The following is a 16,054-nucleotide window of genomic DNA, read 5'->3' on the forward strand; positions in this document are numbered from 1 at the left end:
TTGGCTATCTTGTGATTGATTGATTGGCTTCATCTTGTGATTGGCTCATACCTCGACACGTAGGTATAATCATCGCCATCCTCTCTTGTATTTACATTTCTAGTGTTGCTTCACTCTTTAGTGTAGTTAGTCTTGAGAGCAAGCTTGTGTTGGGTCTAGTGGTTAGTGAGGCTCTTTAGTTGGTCTTTGAGAGCTCACTAACTTAGTGTAGTGACATAGCCTTGGTGTGCATAGAGATTATAGATACTAGAATTGTGGTAGGTGGCTTGCATTTTTAGTAGACCAGCGCAACATTCGCTTCGCCGTATATTTGTCTAACCGGTTTATTTAGTGTTGTTGTAGAAATTTTTATAGGCTATTCACCCACCCTCAAGCCATTAGGACCTTTCACATGCGCAATCAACTAGAGTTGCCTTTTGCCCTCCGCCGGAGAAGGCACAAGAACCCCTCACAATCACAATGATCAGAGCCAAAGACAATCACCTTCCTCCGCTCGACGACCCACCAATCACTGGACTGTCTAGGTGTCGTCAAACACCAAGAGTAACAAGATCTCCACCAGCCCAAATTGCCCAACTAGTGCCACAAGATGCTAGAACACTAAGCAATGTACTAGAGGCTCTCCAATCTCACTCAAGATGATAAAATCAAGTGTGCAAGTGACTGGAGTGGTGTAGCTTGCTCACAATATGAAACCTTAGCACTTTGGGGTTCCAAGAGAGTGGCCATGGCCGGTCAAGGGGGATATTTATAAGCCCCACCTCGAAATAGAGCCATTACCCCTTGGAGCTAGTTTCTACGAGGGCACCAGACATGGCGGTGTCCCTCCCAACGGTCACTTTCCAATGGTCGTTGGTCATCGGACAGGGGTGGGGATGACCACCCGGCCAGCCCCTAGAAAACCCAAGTCTCTGGGAAAAAATGGCGGTGCACCGCCCTCCCCGCGGCGGTGACCACCCCGGTTTACCCCACTCTCTGGATAAAAGCGGCAGTGGCACCGCCCCACCAGTGGCGGTGACCAGGTGGTGCACCGCCCTCGCCGTGGCGGTGTACATCGGACATGCCGGTGCCACCTCCTTCTCTGCTGCTCTCGGCCGGGGTCAGGTGGGCACCACCCTAGGGGTGGCAGTGCCAGCCCAAACACCTCCCTCTCAGCCTAGCTCAGTCGGTCACCATCACAGGAGTGGCAGTGCACCGGACATGGAGTGGCGGTGGCCCCAGGGCAGCACCCCAAGCCATGTTTCGCCTTCTTTTCGTCACCCGTTTTTCACCCCCTTTTCAAATGTGCTAACACTCCAAGTGTTTCACCATCACGTGCAAGTGTGTTAGCATTTTCACAATCATTTTTCAAAGGTTAATCACTTTCTCACCGATTGTGCACTAGGCCTAAAATGCATATGCAAGTTTTCCAACACCTAGTGGCACTAGATGATCGAGTTGTCCGATAAGAGCTCCTCTCTTAATAATACAACCATATATCCTAAATATGATCACACTCTCTATAGTGTCTTGATTATCGAAAACAAAATGGCCCTATTGATATCACATTTGCCTTGAGCCTATTTTGTTTTTCTCTTTCTTCTTTTTCCAAGTTCGGAGCTTGATCATCATCACATGTCCACACCACCACCATGGACTTCATTTTATGTGGCCATCTCCATCCATGAGTGCCACCTAGCTCCTTTACTTGGGTTGGACCAACCTATCTCAAATCCACACTTAGAGCATAGGGTTAGTCCGAATAGGTTTCATCAATTAACCAAAACCAAACCAGGGCTTTCAATTATAGGGTTGCCAATTCTGTGGGGATCGATTTCCATTTTCGGTACAACTAGCATCCGGACATCCAGATGCGGGTGTCCGTCCAGACGCAGGTCACGCTAATAACCACGCACTGCTGCTTTGTTTTGCTCTGGGTTAAAGGGCAGTGCATGTAGGATGACATGCGAGGCATGTAGAGCGACGGAGGCTCAACATTAATTGGATGAGGGAGAAATCGAGAAGAATTAACTAAGCGCTAATTACCTCCCTACGTGTATAGCCATTGCGCACATATGCAACATCCAGATCTACTTCCCAACATTTAGATGAAACACTTGCAACATACATATGAAATAGATGAAATATTTAGAACATACACTTTGCAACATACGTGTATATATAGCCATTGCACACATATGCAACATTCAGATCTACTTTTGCAATATGTAGATGAAACACTTGCAAAATACGTCTAAAACAGATGAAACATACACTTGAAACATATAGCCATTGTAATATATGTAACATCCCGACCTCCTTTTGCAACATACCTCTAAAACGACTGAGATACTGGAAACATGCGTTTGCAACATGCGCTTTCAGCGTAACATTTCCTTGCTACTTCGACGAATGGAGGCTCGTCGGCGCATGGAGGTCAGCGATCGAGCTCGCCGGCAACACGGAGCTGGGCGGTGGCACACAGAGGTTAGGGTGGAGGTGGCACAGGCAACAATGACGACGCAGAGAGCGGGTGGGCGTGGCAGCTATGGCGCAGAGGGTGGGTGTGGGTGCAGAGGTAGCAACGATGGCGCAGACGGCGGGTGGGGACAGCAGCGGTGGCACAGAGGGGGACGCTGAGCGTGGGTGGAGGTAGCAGCGGCAGCACACAAAGGAGTGGAGGGCGCGCATCTCAGGACAGGGCATCCGTCCGTCCAGCAGACACCCACCCTTTGCTTTATAAATCGTGCGACATGAATCATTCGATCATTATCAGCTAGAGAACTGTCGTCCGACGCAGTGCTCCGGATAGGAACGTCTCGGTTCTAGCATTACCGTTCCATTTTGGGTAGCCAAATCGCCCATGTCTTGGCTATCAGAGCAACAATATTTCTCATGTGCATGACGTGGTAGCACCACGTTGGATAATCTTGCACGCATTAATCATTGGCTTTCAGCCTTCAAATGACCATTCTTATTAAACCATAGTTTGCATTCATTATCCGTTGGAATTTTAATCTACAGATGAAGACTCATATTGAATATATTCTCACGTCATCTTCCGTTGGAATTTTAATCTACAGATGAAGACTCATATTGAATATATTCGCACATCATCTTTTTATGCTAAGTGGGGCCTTCATATCATCATACTCACAGTTGATCTAGATTTTCAGCATGATCACAAACTAAGTGGGCCCAGGTGGAAGAGATAAGGAGAGGTGAAAGAAAAAATAAAAAAATGACAAATGGGTCCCATTTATCGGTGGCTCATCCCACTTTTGATGTGACAAAACAGAAAACGGATCGGTCCATCCCTCCTCGATCAAACAGAGAGTGATGTCATCCCAGACAGAACCATCCAATTCCAACTTGATTCTGAACCAAACGCTACATAAATATATATTTGGCCATGCATGGCAAAAACAGGACATGACCAAACACGCCTAGTATGCGGCATGCGGGCGATAGCGTGTAGAGGCGCTGCGACTGTGAGCAAGAGCAACGGTAGCTAGGCTGCAAGAAGAGGCTATTTTTGTTGAAGCTGTCAAAATCTACCTATACCAGGCAACAGTTATATACGTTAGATTTTGGAGGTTTAGGCTTGGCATTGTTCTCTAATCTCTAGTACCAAAGGCTCCGAGCCTCCAACCAAACAGACCTGAAATTAGATGTGAGTCATATATGTTGGATTTTGGAGGTTTAGGCTTGGTATATCGTTCTCTAATCTATTGAGGGTATTCCATCAGTACAATGATTCAGAATTGAACATCGACATACTGAAAAAAAAAACACTATAATCTAAACCTACAGATAAGAATACATTAGCGTTGCAACGACTGAAAAAGAAATAAATAGCAGAACGAAGAACTATAATAAGAGCAAACGGATGTTGGCTCTATTTATCACTAGCACTAAATATTGGTACGCAGTACGTCGGCTAAGGTCCACCCTGAGGCATGAAGCAGCAGGCACTGAAGAAGCGACGGCGCCGGAACCATGGCTTCCGAAGCGCGGCCGCTGCCGAAAGTCTGCGGTCCGGATTGCTGTGCAGCAGCCCTTTCAAGACTTCGAAGCCAGCCGGAGACAGCACCTCCGGCGCGAACTTCTTCTTCAGGTAGCCGCGCTCCCCGCGGCCCATCTTCCGAAGCCTGGTCGCCTTCTCGCGCGGCGCCACACGCTCCAGCCCCTTCCACGTGACGATGCCCTTGGTGCCGACCACGTGCAGCATCTCGTTAAAGACCTCGCCGTCCTGCGTGCCGCCAAAGAAAGGCACACCGTCGCCGACGACAAGCTCGGCCATGATGCAGCCGAGCGACCACGTGTCGACCCGGCCATCGTAGTCCTTGGATCCCAGGAAGAGCTCCGGCGCGCGGTAAGGGCTGGAGGCTGCCAACAGCCCGGAGTCGTCCTTCTCCGCCTGCGCCGCTGGCTCCGACACGCCGAAGCCGCATATCTTGTACACCATCCTGCCGCCGATCGCGCCGTCGTCTCTGGCACTGTCCATGTCGACGATCACGTTCTCCGGGACGATGTCCCTGTGCAGGATGCCCGCCCTGTGCGCGTGCCTCGCGCCGGCGAGGAGCTGCTCCATGACGTCGCGCACCTCGTCCTCGTCGAACGGCTCGCCATTAAGGCGCCGGACGTCCATGTACTGGCGCAGATTCATGGGCCCGGCGTACTCCGTGACGACAAAGCAGTCGCCGTCGGCGCGGCCGCAGTCGGCGTACGTGGCCAGGAGCTGGACGACGGAAGGGTGGCCGCGGCACGCCGCGAGGGACATGACCTCCCGCGCGAAGTAGCCGAGCGAGGTCTTCACGAAGCGGTCGTCGGTCCTCCCTGAGAGCCGTTTCACGGCGACGAAGCGCTCGAGCACGCGGTCCCAGGCCTTGTACACGTCGCCGAACATGCCTTCGCCCAGCTTCTCGCGGCGTTCGTACCGCTCCGCCACGGCAGCCACCCAGGGGACAGGGGCCAACGCCAACACCGCCGCCGCATTGTTCTTCTGCTCCGGCGGCTCCTCCAGCTCCTCCTCAATCTGCAGCGCCGCTACGCCGCCGTTGACGAGATCCGAGGCGGCAGCCATGGATCGTGACGCGGCTCGGAAGGCCCTACTAGTTGGTGAAGGCGCGTCGCTGCTGGTTGTGGCGAAGAGGGAAGGCTGTTAGGGCCGCTGGGATTATATATGGCACGGACGGACGCGGACAGTGCATCGATCGGATCGGAATCTGCAGCTGCTACGTATAGACCAAAAGAATCTATCCGGTGCATACAGGATTGGGCTTTGCAACCCCTCCGACTCCGATCCTGTATGTAAACGAAAAGAATCCTGTGCATATGTTTCCCAGTTTCCGTCGTCAACCCTGCCTCGTCGGCAATGCAGAGCCGCCCCCCTCTGTTCCAACGAACGGGTGACAATTATATCGTAATAATACAAGGCGTATTTCATAGAAAAAGGTTACCTATTGCTTATTCAACATTTGCAAAGACCACAAGATACTCCTTTGCACTCAGACTTGCAAAGCACCGTTCAAGCAGCCGAAAAAAGGAAATATGAGAGATTTAATGATTTTGAGGATTCTACTACCTTTCATTCAAGGGTTTTTTGGATTGGCAACGTTATAATTTTCGGTTATTGGAGATATACCATTACAATTCGACTAATTCAAACCATACCATTACAATTGTGCGATACTCGGACCAACGCCATGTGGTATGCCCAGCGACGTCTTGGGGCCACCTACAGCGTATAAGCTGCCTCCGTATTTGCGTATGGACACCCATGCCCTTGGGTCATTTGGATAAGGTGCCTCCGTATCCCACCTAGGTTGACTGCTCTCTTCCTCCTCACACTCTGTCTCCTCTCACTCACCCTCACCCCGACGACGGTGGCGAGCAGGACGGCGGCGACCCTGTCTTCGGCGGCATAGACTGCGACGACCAGAAGCACCCAGCTTGCGTGCATGCTGCGATGCACCCTATTGCGCGCAATGGGTGAGACGCAGCCGCGCGGCACGGCAGAGATGGTGGACGACGAGGGCGGGTATTTATCCTCTGCCTCTTTTTCTTCCCTCTATAGTGAATGAGCTCGTCCTCGGTAGATTTCATTGAGGCTATTGATAGGGATTCATTGGATTTGGGGTTGATTTTGTTTGTTGCTAGGGTTTCGTTGTTCTCGCTAGTGATGAAAGTAAAAGGATTCTGTACCAGAAACAGCACTGGTAGAAAAGCATACACAAAGGGACGCTTGATTAAGTGGGATGTTGAAGTAGCTTTATTTTCCTTCGATTGGCTGTTGACAAGCCTGCGCAATGAGTTCCAGTGGTCCAGTAGCCAGTCTCCTAGTGTGTGGTTCTTTGACAAAAGGCTATGTGAAGATGTGAGAATAGAAAATGATTTTCAGATGCATGACTTGTTTGAAATGTATAAGGATCAGATGCGCTGTGAAGTTCTTGTGTTTGACAGTTGTCTTAGACAGTCTGATGAGTTTACAAACCTAGACCCAATATGTGTGATTCCACCTGAGTTTTCTATTCACGGCAACCCCAGTAGCAAAGACATTCCACCAGGGGATGGGAATACCATCAGCCCTGATGACAACCATGCAGCCCAGTCTTCTGATAATGATGAGTATCCATTAGAGCCTGAGCCTGACAAGGAACCTGACATGTTTGACAATGATGAGGAGTATGTCGGTGTTGACGATGAAGGACTGTACATGCCTATGTAGGCAGCTAACAATGCAGAACCTTGTAACAACCATGCTCATACTGCTGATGATTATGACTATGTTCATGTTGCTGACCAGTTTGATGATGTTGGTGCTGCTGAAGGAGGTGTTCCTCTTGAGGTAGAGGTAAATGATGCAGATCCAGAGGAGGTTCAAGTTATCTATGATCCTGAAAACCCCAAGATAGAGAAGGAAGAAAGATTTCCTGACATTGTTGCATTTAGGAAGGCAGTGAGACATCATGCAGTGGTGAAAGGGTTTGAATTTGGTAAAATCATTACAGATAAGACTAGGTTTATTACTACGTGTAAAGCTGAAGGGTGTCCTTGGCGTATGCATGCTTCAAGGATCTTTGATGGCAAGACAATAGGGGTGAATTGAAGTTATGACATCTCTTTCATTTTGTTACCAGTTTTCCACCTTATAATTTAACAATTTTCTGTCTGTGTGTGCAGATCAAAACACTATGTGCAGAACATAAATGTGCTACTACTAAACTCCAAGAAACCAAAATGGCAACCCAAGGCTGGGCTACAGAAAGGTTAGGGGATTGGTTGAAGAGGCATCCTACTAAGACTCCAACAGATTGCAAGGACAAATTAGAGGGTGACTATGGTATCAAGCTCAAGTACTCCAAAGCATGGTCTGGCATGAAGGTAGCACTAGAGCAGATCCATAGAAAGTATGAGGAGTTTTCAGCTTCTGTTCAATTGGGCAGCTCAGATTACCAAATCATCACCTGGCAGCCATGTGCAGATAGAGGTAGAGATGGTTGAGGGCAAGCAGAGATTTAGGAGGATTTTTGTAGCTCTTAAGCCATGTATTGATGGCTTTCTAGAGGGATGCAGACCATTTATAGGGATTGATGCTTCATGTTTGTATGGCAAGTACATAGGACAGTTGGCATCTGCAACTGGTATAGATGGGCACAATTGGTTGTATCACATTGCATATGCAATTTTTGACACTGAGAATGAGGACAACTGGACATGGTTCATGCAACAGCTGCACATAGCCATTGGTGATGTTCCAAACCTTGTTATTTGTACAGATGCTTGTAAAGGTTTGGAGAAGGTTGTTGGAGCTGTATTCCCAAATGCTAAAAATAGGGAATGCATGAGACACCTTTACCAGAATTTCATGAAGCACTACACAGGTGATGTTTTCACTGATCACCTATACCCAGCAGCTAGGAGCTACACTAAAGGAATGTTCAAATGGCACATGAAGAAAATATTTGATTTTGTACCTGGAACAATTGAGTATATTGACACGCACCATAGTAGGTTATGGTACAGGAGTTCTTTTTCTGAAAACAGCAAGTGCTTCAGATTTGAATTATATGTGGTTAGATTTGAATTTGAATTATTTATTTTTTTGCTGAAAAATCCACAGTAGGGGCGGTTCTTGATTGAACCGCCCTTACAAATACACACAGCAGGTACGGCTGGTGATACAGCCGCCCTTACAGAAGTCCACTACAGGGGCGGCTGATATTACCAGCCACCCTTACAGAGGGCACTGTAGGGGCGGCTGAAAACACCAGCCGCCCCTACAGAGGGCACTGCAGGGGCGGTCAGGAAACCGCCCCTACAGAGACACCCTCTGTAGGAACACCCTGGGAAGGGCGGCTAGCGCAGCCGCCCCTACAGAGCCTCTAGAGCCGCCCCTACAGTTAACTTCTGTAGTAGTGGCAGAGCCGCCCTCTCTGTTCCAACGAACGGGTGACAATTATATCGCAATAATACAAGGCGTATTTCATAGAAAAAGGTTGCCTATTGCTTATTCAACATTTGCAAAGACGACAAAATACTCCTTTGCACTCGACTTGCAAAGCACCGTTCAAGCAGCCAAAAAAGGAAATATGAGAGATTTAATGATTTGGAGGATTCTACTACCTTTCATTCAATCGTAATAAGGAAATACGAGAGATTTAATGATTTTGAGGATTCTACTACCTTTGGTTCAATCGTAATAACTTTTTTGTTTAGAATTATATAATACAACGTAGACATCAACAACACACATACTCACCTCTCTGAACACATGTATGTAAACCCACTATGCCAGATTCTTACACTAGGAACGGAGGTATTTTTACTGTAGGGCGGCTGGGGTTGGGGGCGCCCCTACAGTGGGCGTCCTCGGGACCCAGCAGCCCAGCCGCCCCTATAGATGGCACTGTAGGGGCGGCTGGTAACCTGAGCCGCCCCTACAGTTGGGGTTGATCTGTAGGGGCGACTCAATCACCAGCCGCCCCTGCAGTGCCCATTTGTCTTTTTTCAAATTTTAAAATTTGAAAGGTTCAAATTTAGTCAAATGACAAGATAACCAAAATAAAAGTTGTAGATATTAATGAGTTGAACAACTTTTGTATTCATCACTTTTACATCTGAAATCATTTAGGGTTTGAAAATTTGGTTTGAACTTGTCAAATTTCAAATTTTAAAATTTAAAATGTGTAAAACATTGTCACATCCAAGTTTGATCAAACTTAAATGCTGAAGCATGATTTTAGAAATTTTTAGAAAAAAAAACATCACATTTGGAGTTAGTATGAGGGAGACCAACTAGTTACAAAGTTTACCCACAGATTAAAAAGAGAAATCACACTATTTTAGATGATCCTTACATGATCATAGTGAACAGTATGATTTCTTTTTTTAATCTGTGGGTCAACTTTGTAACTAGTTTTTCTTCCTCATACTAACTTCAAATCTGATGATTTTTTTCCTAAAATTTTCTAAAATCATTCTCTATCAATTTATTTTGTTGGTTTTGTCAATATATACATATGAAAAGTTTGAGCAATTTAAATTTTGAATTTCAAAAAAATGCAACTTCAGACAAGATTTTGGTACCCCAAATGATTTCAGCTGAAAAAGTGATAAATACCAAAGTTGAATAACTCATCAAGATCTACAACTTTTGTATTGGTCATTTCTTCATATGACAAAGTGCATAAGGTTTTATAAACTATATCAGACATATGTAAGATTAGTGAACAATGTGTGCTAAGAATTTGTCAAATATAAAAATGACCAAAATAAAAATTGTAGATATTCATGAGTTGAACAACTTTGGTATTCATCACTTTTTATGTTGAAATCAATTTGGGTCTCAAATTTTGGTTCGAACTTGTCATTTTTTAAAATTTCAAATTTGAAAGGTTCAAATTTTGTCAAATGACAAGATGACTAAAATAAAAGTTGTAGATATTAATGAGTTGAACAACTTTGGTATTCATCACTTTTTATGTTGAAATCATTTTGGGTCTCAAATTTTGGTTCGAACTTGTCATTTTTAAAATTTCAAATTTGAAAGGTTCAAATTTTGTCAAATGACAAGATGACCAAAATAAAAGTTGTAGATCTTGATGAGTTAAACAACTTTTGTATTCATCACTTTTACATCTGAAATCATTTAGGGTTTTAAAATTTGGTTTGAACTTGTCAAATTTCAAATTTCAAATTTTAAAATGTGTAAAACATTGTCACATCCAAGTTTGATCAAACTTAAATGTTGAAGCATGATTTTAGAAATTTTTAGAAAAATAAGCCATCACATTTGGAGTTAGTATGAGGGAGAACAACTAGTTACAAAGTTTACCCACAGATTAAAAAGAGAAATCATATTGTTCTAGATGATCCTTACATGATCATAGTGAATAGTGTGATTTCTTTTTTTAATCTGTGGGTCAACTTTGTAACTAGTTTTTCTTCCTCATACTCACTCCAAATCTGATGATTTTTTTCTAACATTTTCTAAAATCATTCTCTATCAATTTATTTTGTTGGTTTTGTCAATATATACATATGAAAAGTTTGAGCAATTTAAATTTTGAATTTCAAAAAAATGCAACTTCAGACAAGATTTTGGTACTCCAAATGATTTCAGCTGAAAAAGTGATAAATACCAAAGTTGAATAACTCATCAAGATCTACAACTTTTGTATTGGTCATTTCTTCATATGACAAAGTAGTAATGACATTGTTCACAAATGTGACACATCTCTCATAAGGTTTTATAGACTATATGAGACATGTGTAAGATTAGTGAACAATATGTGCTAAGAATTTGTCAAATGAAGAAATGACCAAAATAAAAGTTGTATATATTCATGAGTTGAACAACTTTGGTATTCATCACTTTTTATGTTGAAATCAATTTGGGTCTCAAATTTTGGTTCGAACTTGTCGTTTTTCAAAATTTCAAAATTAAAAGGTTCAAATTTTGTCAAATGACAAGATGACTAAAATAAAAGTTGTAGATATTCATGAGTTGAACAACTTTGGTATTCATCATGTTTTATGTTGAAATCAATTTGGGTCTCAAATTTTGGTTCGAACTTGTCGTTTTTCAAAATTTCAAATTTTAAAGGTTCAAATTTTGTCAAATGACAAGATGACTAAAATAAAAGTTGTAGATATTAATGAGTTGAACAACTTTGGTATTCATCACTTTTTATGTTGAAATCATTTTGGGTTTCAAATTTTTGTTCGAACTTGTCATTGAAAGGTTCAAATTTTGTCAAATGACAAGATGACCAAAATAAAAGTTGTAGATTTTCATGACCTCTACAACTTTGATGTTTATCAAATTTTCATTTGAGATCATTTGGTGTCTCAAAATTATTTTAGTAGTTTTGATTTTAATTTTTTAAAATTTAAATTTTTTCCCCAATTTTAAAGGTTCAATTTTGCAATTTTAAACTGTTGTAGTTGTTTTAGTTATTGTATATGTAAATATATCTAAAAAATAATTATAAAACACGTGTGTAGTTGCAGTTGGGATGCATCTGTGACAGGAATCGCTTGCCTACAGTGCGCATCAGAGGTGCAATCTGACGGACCCAAAAATTTTATTCATTTCAGCGGAGCACCGAACGTCTTCGCGTCCGCTACCGTCCGCAATCTCCCGAGCCCCCGACTCCGATCCAGACTCCCGTGTCTCTACCTGCCTCCTCTCCCTTCCCCTCCACAACTCGTCCCCTTGGAAGAAGACAACGCCTCCCTCCTCCAGACCGGCCAGCGGTGCCTCCCTCCTCCCAGATGCAGATGGTGGCGTCTCCCTCCTCCCAGATGTAGCCGGCGTTGCCTCCCTCCACCTAGATCCAGTCGGCGCACCTCCCTCCTCTAGCCGGTGTTGACTCCATCCTCTAGATCTGCAACAACCACCGCCACGGAGGAGCAGCAACGACACCAGCAAGCGGACAACGCCACCAAGGTCACAGCTCCTCCATGGCGCTCCTCGTTCTCATGGTCATGGGTAACCCTAGCCCCGTCACTTTGTCCCCGTCTTCTGTAGTCCTGCATCCTGCCATGCCTGCGATGCCCCTAACCCTAGCCACGCCCTTGTTTTGCAGGGATGAGATCCAGGGAATCATTCAAGAGCGCTCTCACATGCATCTAGCTACTACTTTTGTTAGGTTTGTTTTTTCTACCTTTTGATCTGTGATGTCCAAGTTATTGGATCTGGATGCATCTTTGTAGTATGTAAGGAAATGTATCTACATGATATAGGTGTTCGATCTGATATTTGATTATGTACTTGCGTTTGAATCTCAGTTTGTGCATGGAGAGAATTTTAATGATCATAAATGTAGGTTGCCTTCTGAATAGCAGCTATTATCCTGTTACCATGGCACCACCGTCTCAGGTTCATTCCATGCTTTGGTCTGCTGCTTATCCTGTTAATTCTGCTCGGCATATTTGGGGCTACTTCCTTTGCATATAGTACATAGCAGTTCCACAGTCCAATTATGGAAAAGATTTTTGAGGAAAAAGATGAATAGTTACTGCTTTTGATAGAAAAAAAAACATTAATCTAGAACTAGTACAAGCCCAGCCAGTTATTACTCACGAGTATAGTTATTTGGCAATGCAAAGACAATCCAGAACAATCCAACTAGGCTATCCAATCTGTGAAACAATCGAAAAAGGCTAGCTGCTTCTCTAGTTTGAATAAATTCTTGGACAAATGAAATATAGTACTATCCAGAAAGTGAGTGCAGTACTATCCAACCAGGGACAGCTAGCAACTAGCATTTTCTCCATTGTCGTACTTGTTGTTTGTCTTTTATATATTATCATTTGCTCCCAAGCTAGTTTGTTTATTTGCTTATCTTTTCTATGACAGATACCAATGAATATCTTCATCCTGAGCACAGGGGCTGGTGGGTCGGCATCAACCTTACTTCTGCTGATACCTGTATCTTCTATGATAGTGATCTGGAACTTGTATTCAGGTTAGGCTCTTAGACTGGTCTTGTGTTGTGTTTTGCAGGTACAGCAGTATCAGTAACAGCTCTGGCTCCATTTTTAGGTAAGTAGCATAGCAGACTAGCAGTTCACATCATGTCTTCTGGTCAGTATTACCAAATTAGTTTTCTGAGTGTATTGCTTGCATTACTAGCACTTGGGCACTGTCATAAGGTGTTGCCCTGAGGTATTATCAAATCCATAGATCCATGATGTGTAAAATCATTTTCACCGAGTTATTTTCCTATGGTTTTCACAATTTTCTGCATGGATTAGTACAAATGTTCAAGTTCTTATTAGCTTGTGCTACTGAATTTTGTAGTGACTTAACATCTCTATTTGAGTTGATAGAAAGATTCATGTGTAAGTAGGCTTAGTTCACTTTCAAAGCAAAGAGTGTGCCTCTCTATTTTTCTAACTGTTATCTGCTCTACAGGCTTCAATTAGAACAATACATGAAATCAGGGCAGGTTGTGGCTATGAAATCAGGTATCATCCATACACTAGACACTGCAATAATACCCAGGCTTAATGCTTAGGCTTGTTTAATCTATCTGCATCCATATAAAATTGGAAATTCAATTGATCTTGGTTTCTCCAACATGGTAAAGATTGCCCTTCCAACTTGAGTTGAATCAGGACTCACTAACTACATTCCTTGTAGGATACTGGATATGATGCTTCTAGTTCGCTCAGTGGCAGCAAAAAAAAGACATCATGAACCTGGAACGAGTTTGTAGTGAATTGCATACTATGTGCTTGTTGTGCAAAGGGCCTGCTAGGACCTATTAGGAAGCAGTAGCTTCATGTCCTTGTATTGACCAATGACTTGTTAGGATCCAACTAGTAGCTTCATGTTGACCGGTTAGGAATGAAGCATTGCAAATTAAGTTTTTCCCTGACTTTATTTAATAGACTTTTGTGAATTATGACTTGTGATGATGTTCTAAATAATGGTCTTGTGTTTGTGGATGTATATATGTATATTTGTGGCGGTCAGATTCAAATTTGAATTATATATATATGTGGTCAGATTTGAATTTGAATTATTTTTTTTGCTAGAAAATCCACTGTAGGGGCGGTTCTTGATTGAACCGCCCTTACAAATACACACAGCAGGGGCGGCTGGTGATACAGCCGCCCTTACAGAAGTCCACTACAGGGGTGGCTGATATTACTAGCCGCCCCTATAGAGGGCACTGTAGGGGCGGCTGAAAATAACAGCCGCCCCTACAGAGGGCACTGTAGGGGCGGTCAGGAAACCGCCCCTACAGAGGCACCCTCTGTAGGAACACCCTGGGAAGGGCAGTTGGCGCAACCGCCCCTACAGAGGCTCTAGAGCCGCCCCTGTAGTTAACTTCTGTAGTAGTGACCCTACCTCTATGAGTACCTTCGAAGGATGAGCCGACAAATCTTGAAATTCACGAAGTCACCACAGACGTCTCGCTATCGTTGTCTACGGATGAGCCGATAAATCTTGAAATTCACGAAGTCACCATAGGTGTCTCGCTGTCGTCGTCTACGGATGAGCCGACAAATCTTGAAATTCATGAAATCACCACAAGGGTCTCGTTGTCGTCGTCTACCACAGAAAGCATAGCGCCGTTAAATCATAGAATAAATACAGGAAAATACGAACACCCGTGCCAAGTCGAGGATTTGAACCCAGGTGACAGGTTCTGCCACAAGGAAACCGAACCAACTGATCCATGATCAATTTGCATCTCGTAATAACTAATGTGTTTATATGATGAGAATAAAAAATGACACATTTTGTTTCTCATTACATTACATTGTACTCCCTCTGTCTCTAAATATTTATCGTCAAGATTTACGTGTCAATAACTTTAACTCGATTTATAGAAAATACGTGTAACATTTCTATCTCTAAATAAATTTATTAAAAAACTAGACTCAAATATCTATCCAGTGATACTAATTATGTATTATAAATATTAATAGTTTTTAATATATATTTAGTTAAAAATATTTCTCGGGAAGCGAAAACGACACACGTTTAGGGACGGAGGGAGTAGTAAATTTTATGAAGCACATGAAAAAGAGCATATACTCTAGAATACAAACTTGTTAGAATTTTTTTGGTTAGTATTTGGATGTCTAAGTGAAGGTATGTAACAATTTCCAAAATTTTGAAAATTCACATAATCAAAAAGGCGAATTTTTCAATGGTCTACTCATGTGCAAAATACAAAAAAGTCTAATTTTCGATCATGAATACATAGAAATCATTTGCAAACGCTTGACTTATTTTGGCAAATGTTGGCTTATTGAGCTACTGAACAGGACTGAAGTCCGGAGGAACTTTATGGGGCAAACTGGGACCATGCACAAAAACATATTTTGGTCCCTTCAACTTTTAAATCTATTTGTTTTTGCACTATGAACATTTTAGATAATGGTTTTGGTCTTACGTAGCGCCACTCGCCACATCTATTGTTCTACGTGGCATCATGTTACCTATGAGGTGATATTTTAGGCATAAATTAGACTACAAATATTTTTTTGAGAAAGTTAGCCAAGTATGTCTTTGGAAAATTAGACAAATAAAAAAAGTCATAAAATCTGGTTTAATATTACAAAACTCATAAAAATAGTTTTACCTCGAGAAAAATATGAAACCAGTTTTAGTTTTTCCCTAAATTATGATCTTATATATAGAGAGAGAACTACTACCCTGTAGCTGGCTACAAAATAACTTATTATGTAGCCACTTTGAGTTACGATAATTACTATGTTAATTTACGAGATTATATTAACTCCTTACTAAGTGGTTTAATATGACGTTATGGTAAATATCCCCATGTGTTATAGCAACCCAACTATCGTAAATACATATTGACATTATCGTAAATTAGTATATAAATTATCGTAAATGGAGGTGACTACTGAATATATATAGCTGGCCGCAGAATAAGTTATTTTGTGGCCACTTTGAGTTACGATAATTACTATACTAATTTACGAGATTATAGTAACTCCCTCATAAGTGATTTACTATAGCATTATGGTAAGTATCATCTTGAATTATAGTAACCCATGTATCGTAAATGTGTATTGTCATTAT

At 42.8% G+C, this 16,054-nt stretch overlaps 1 protein-coding gene and 1 long non-coding RNA gene across 2 annotated transcripts; one reads left to right on the top strand and one right to left on the bottom strand.

Moving 5' to 3' along the window:
* Window positions 1-3,919: 3,919 nt before the first annotated feature.
* LOC136488942 (putative cyclin-dependent kinase F-2) lies at window positions 3,920-5,065 on the bottom strand. The gene has a single exon (XM_066485711.1). It carries the CDS (start codon window positions 5,063-5,065, stop codon window positions 3,920-3,922), a length of 1,146 nt encoding a protein of 381 aa, XP_066341808.1.
* Window positions 5,066-11,775: 6,710 nt separating this feature from the next.
* On the top strand, window positions 11,776-14,032 carry LOC136484951 (uncharacterized). The gene is made up of 6 exons (XR_010766278.1): window positions 11,776-11,977; window positions 12,075-12,137; window positions 12,848-12,884; window positions 12,995-13,033; window positions 13,406-13,458; window positions 13,634-14,032. It is a non-coding gene; the product is annotated as an uncharacterized lncRNA (long non-coding RNA).
* Window positions 14,033-16,054: the final 2,022 nt, after the last annotated feature.

Source organism: Miscanthus floridulus, chromosome 10 (assembly GCF_019320115.1).
Source record: "Miscanthus floridulus cultivar M001 chromosome 10, ASM1932011v1, whole genome shotgun sequence".
Lineage (NCBI taxonomy): Eukaryota > Viridiplantae > Streptophyta > Magnoliopsida > Poales > Poaceae > Miscanthus > Miscanthus floridulus.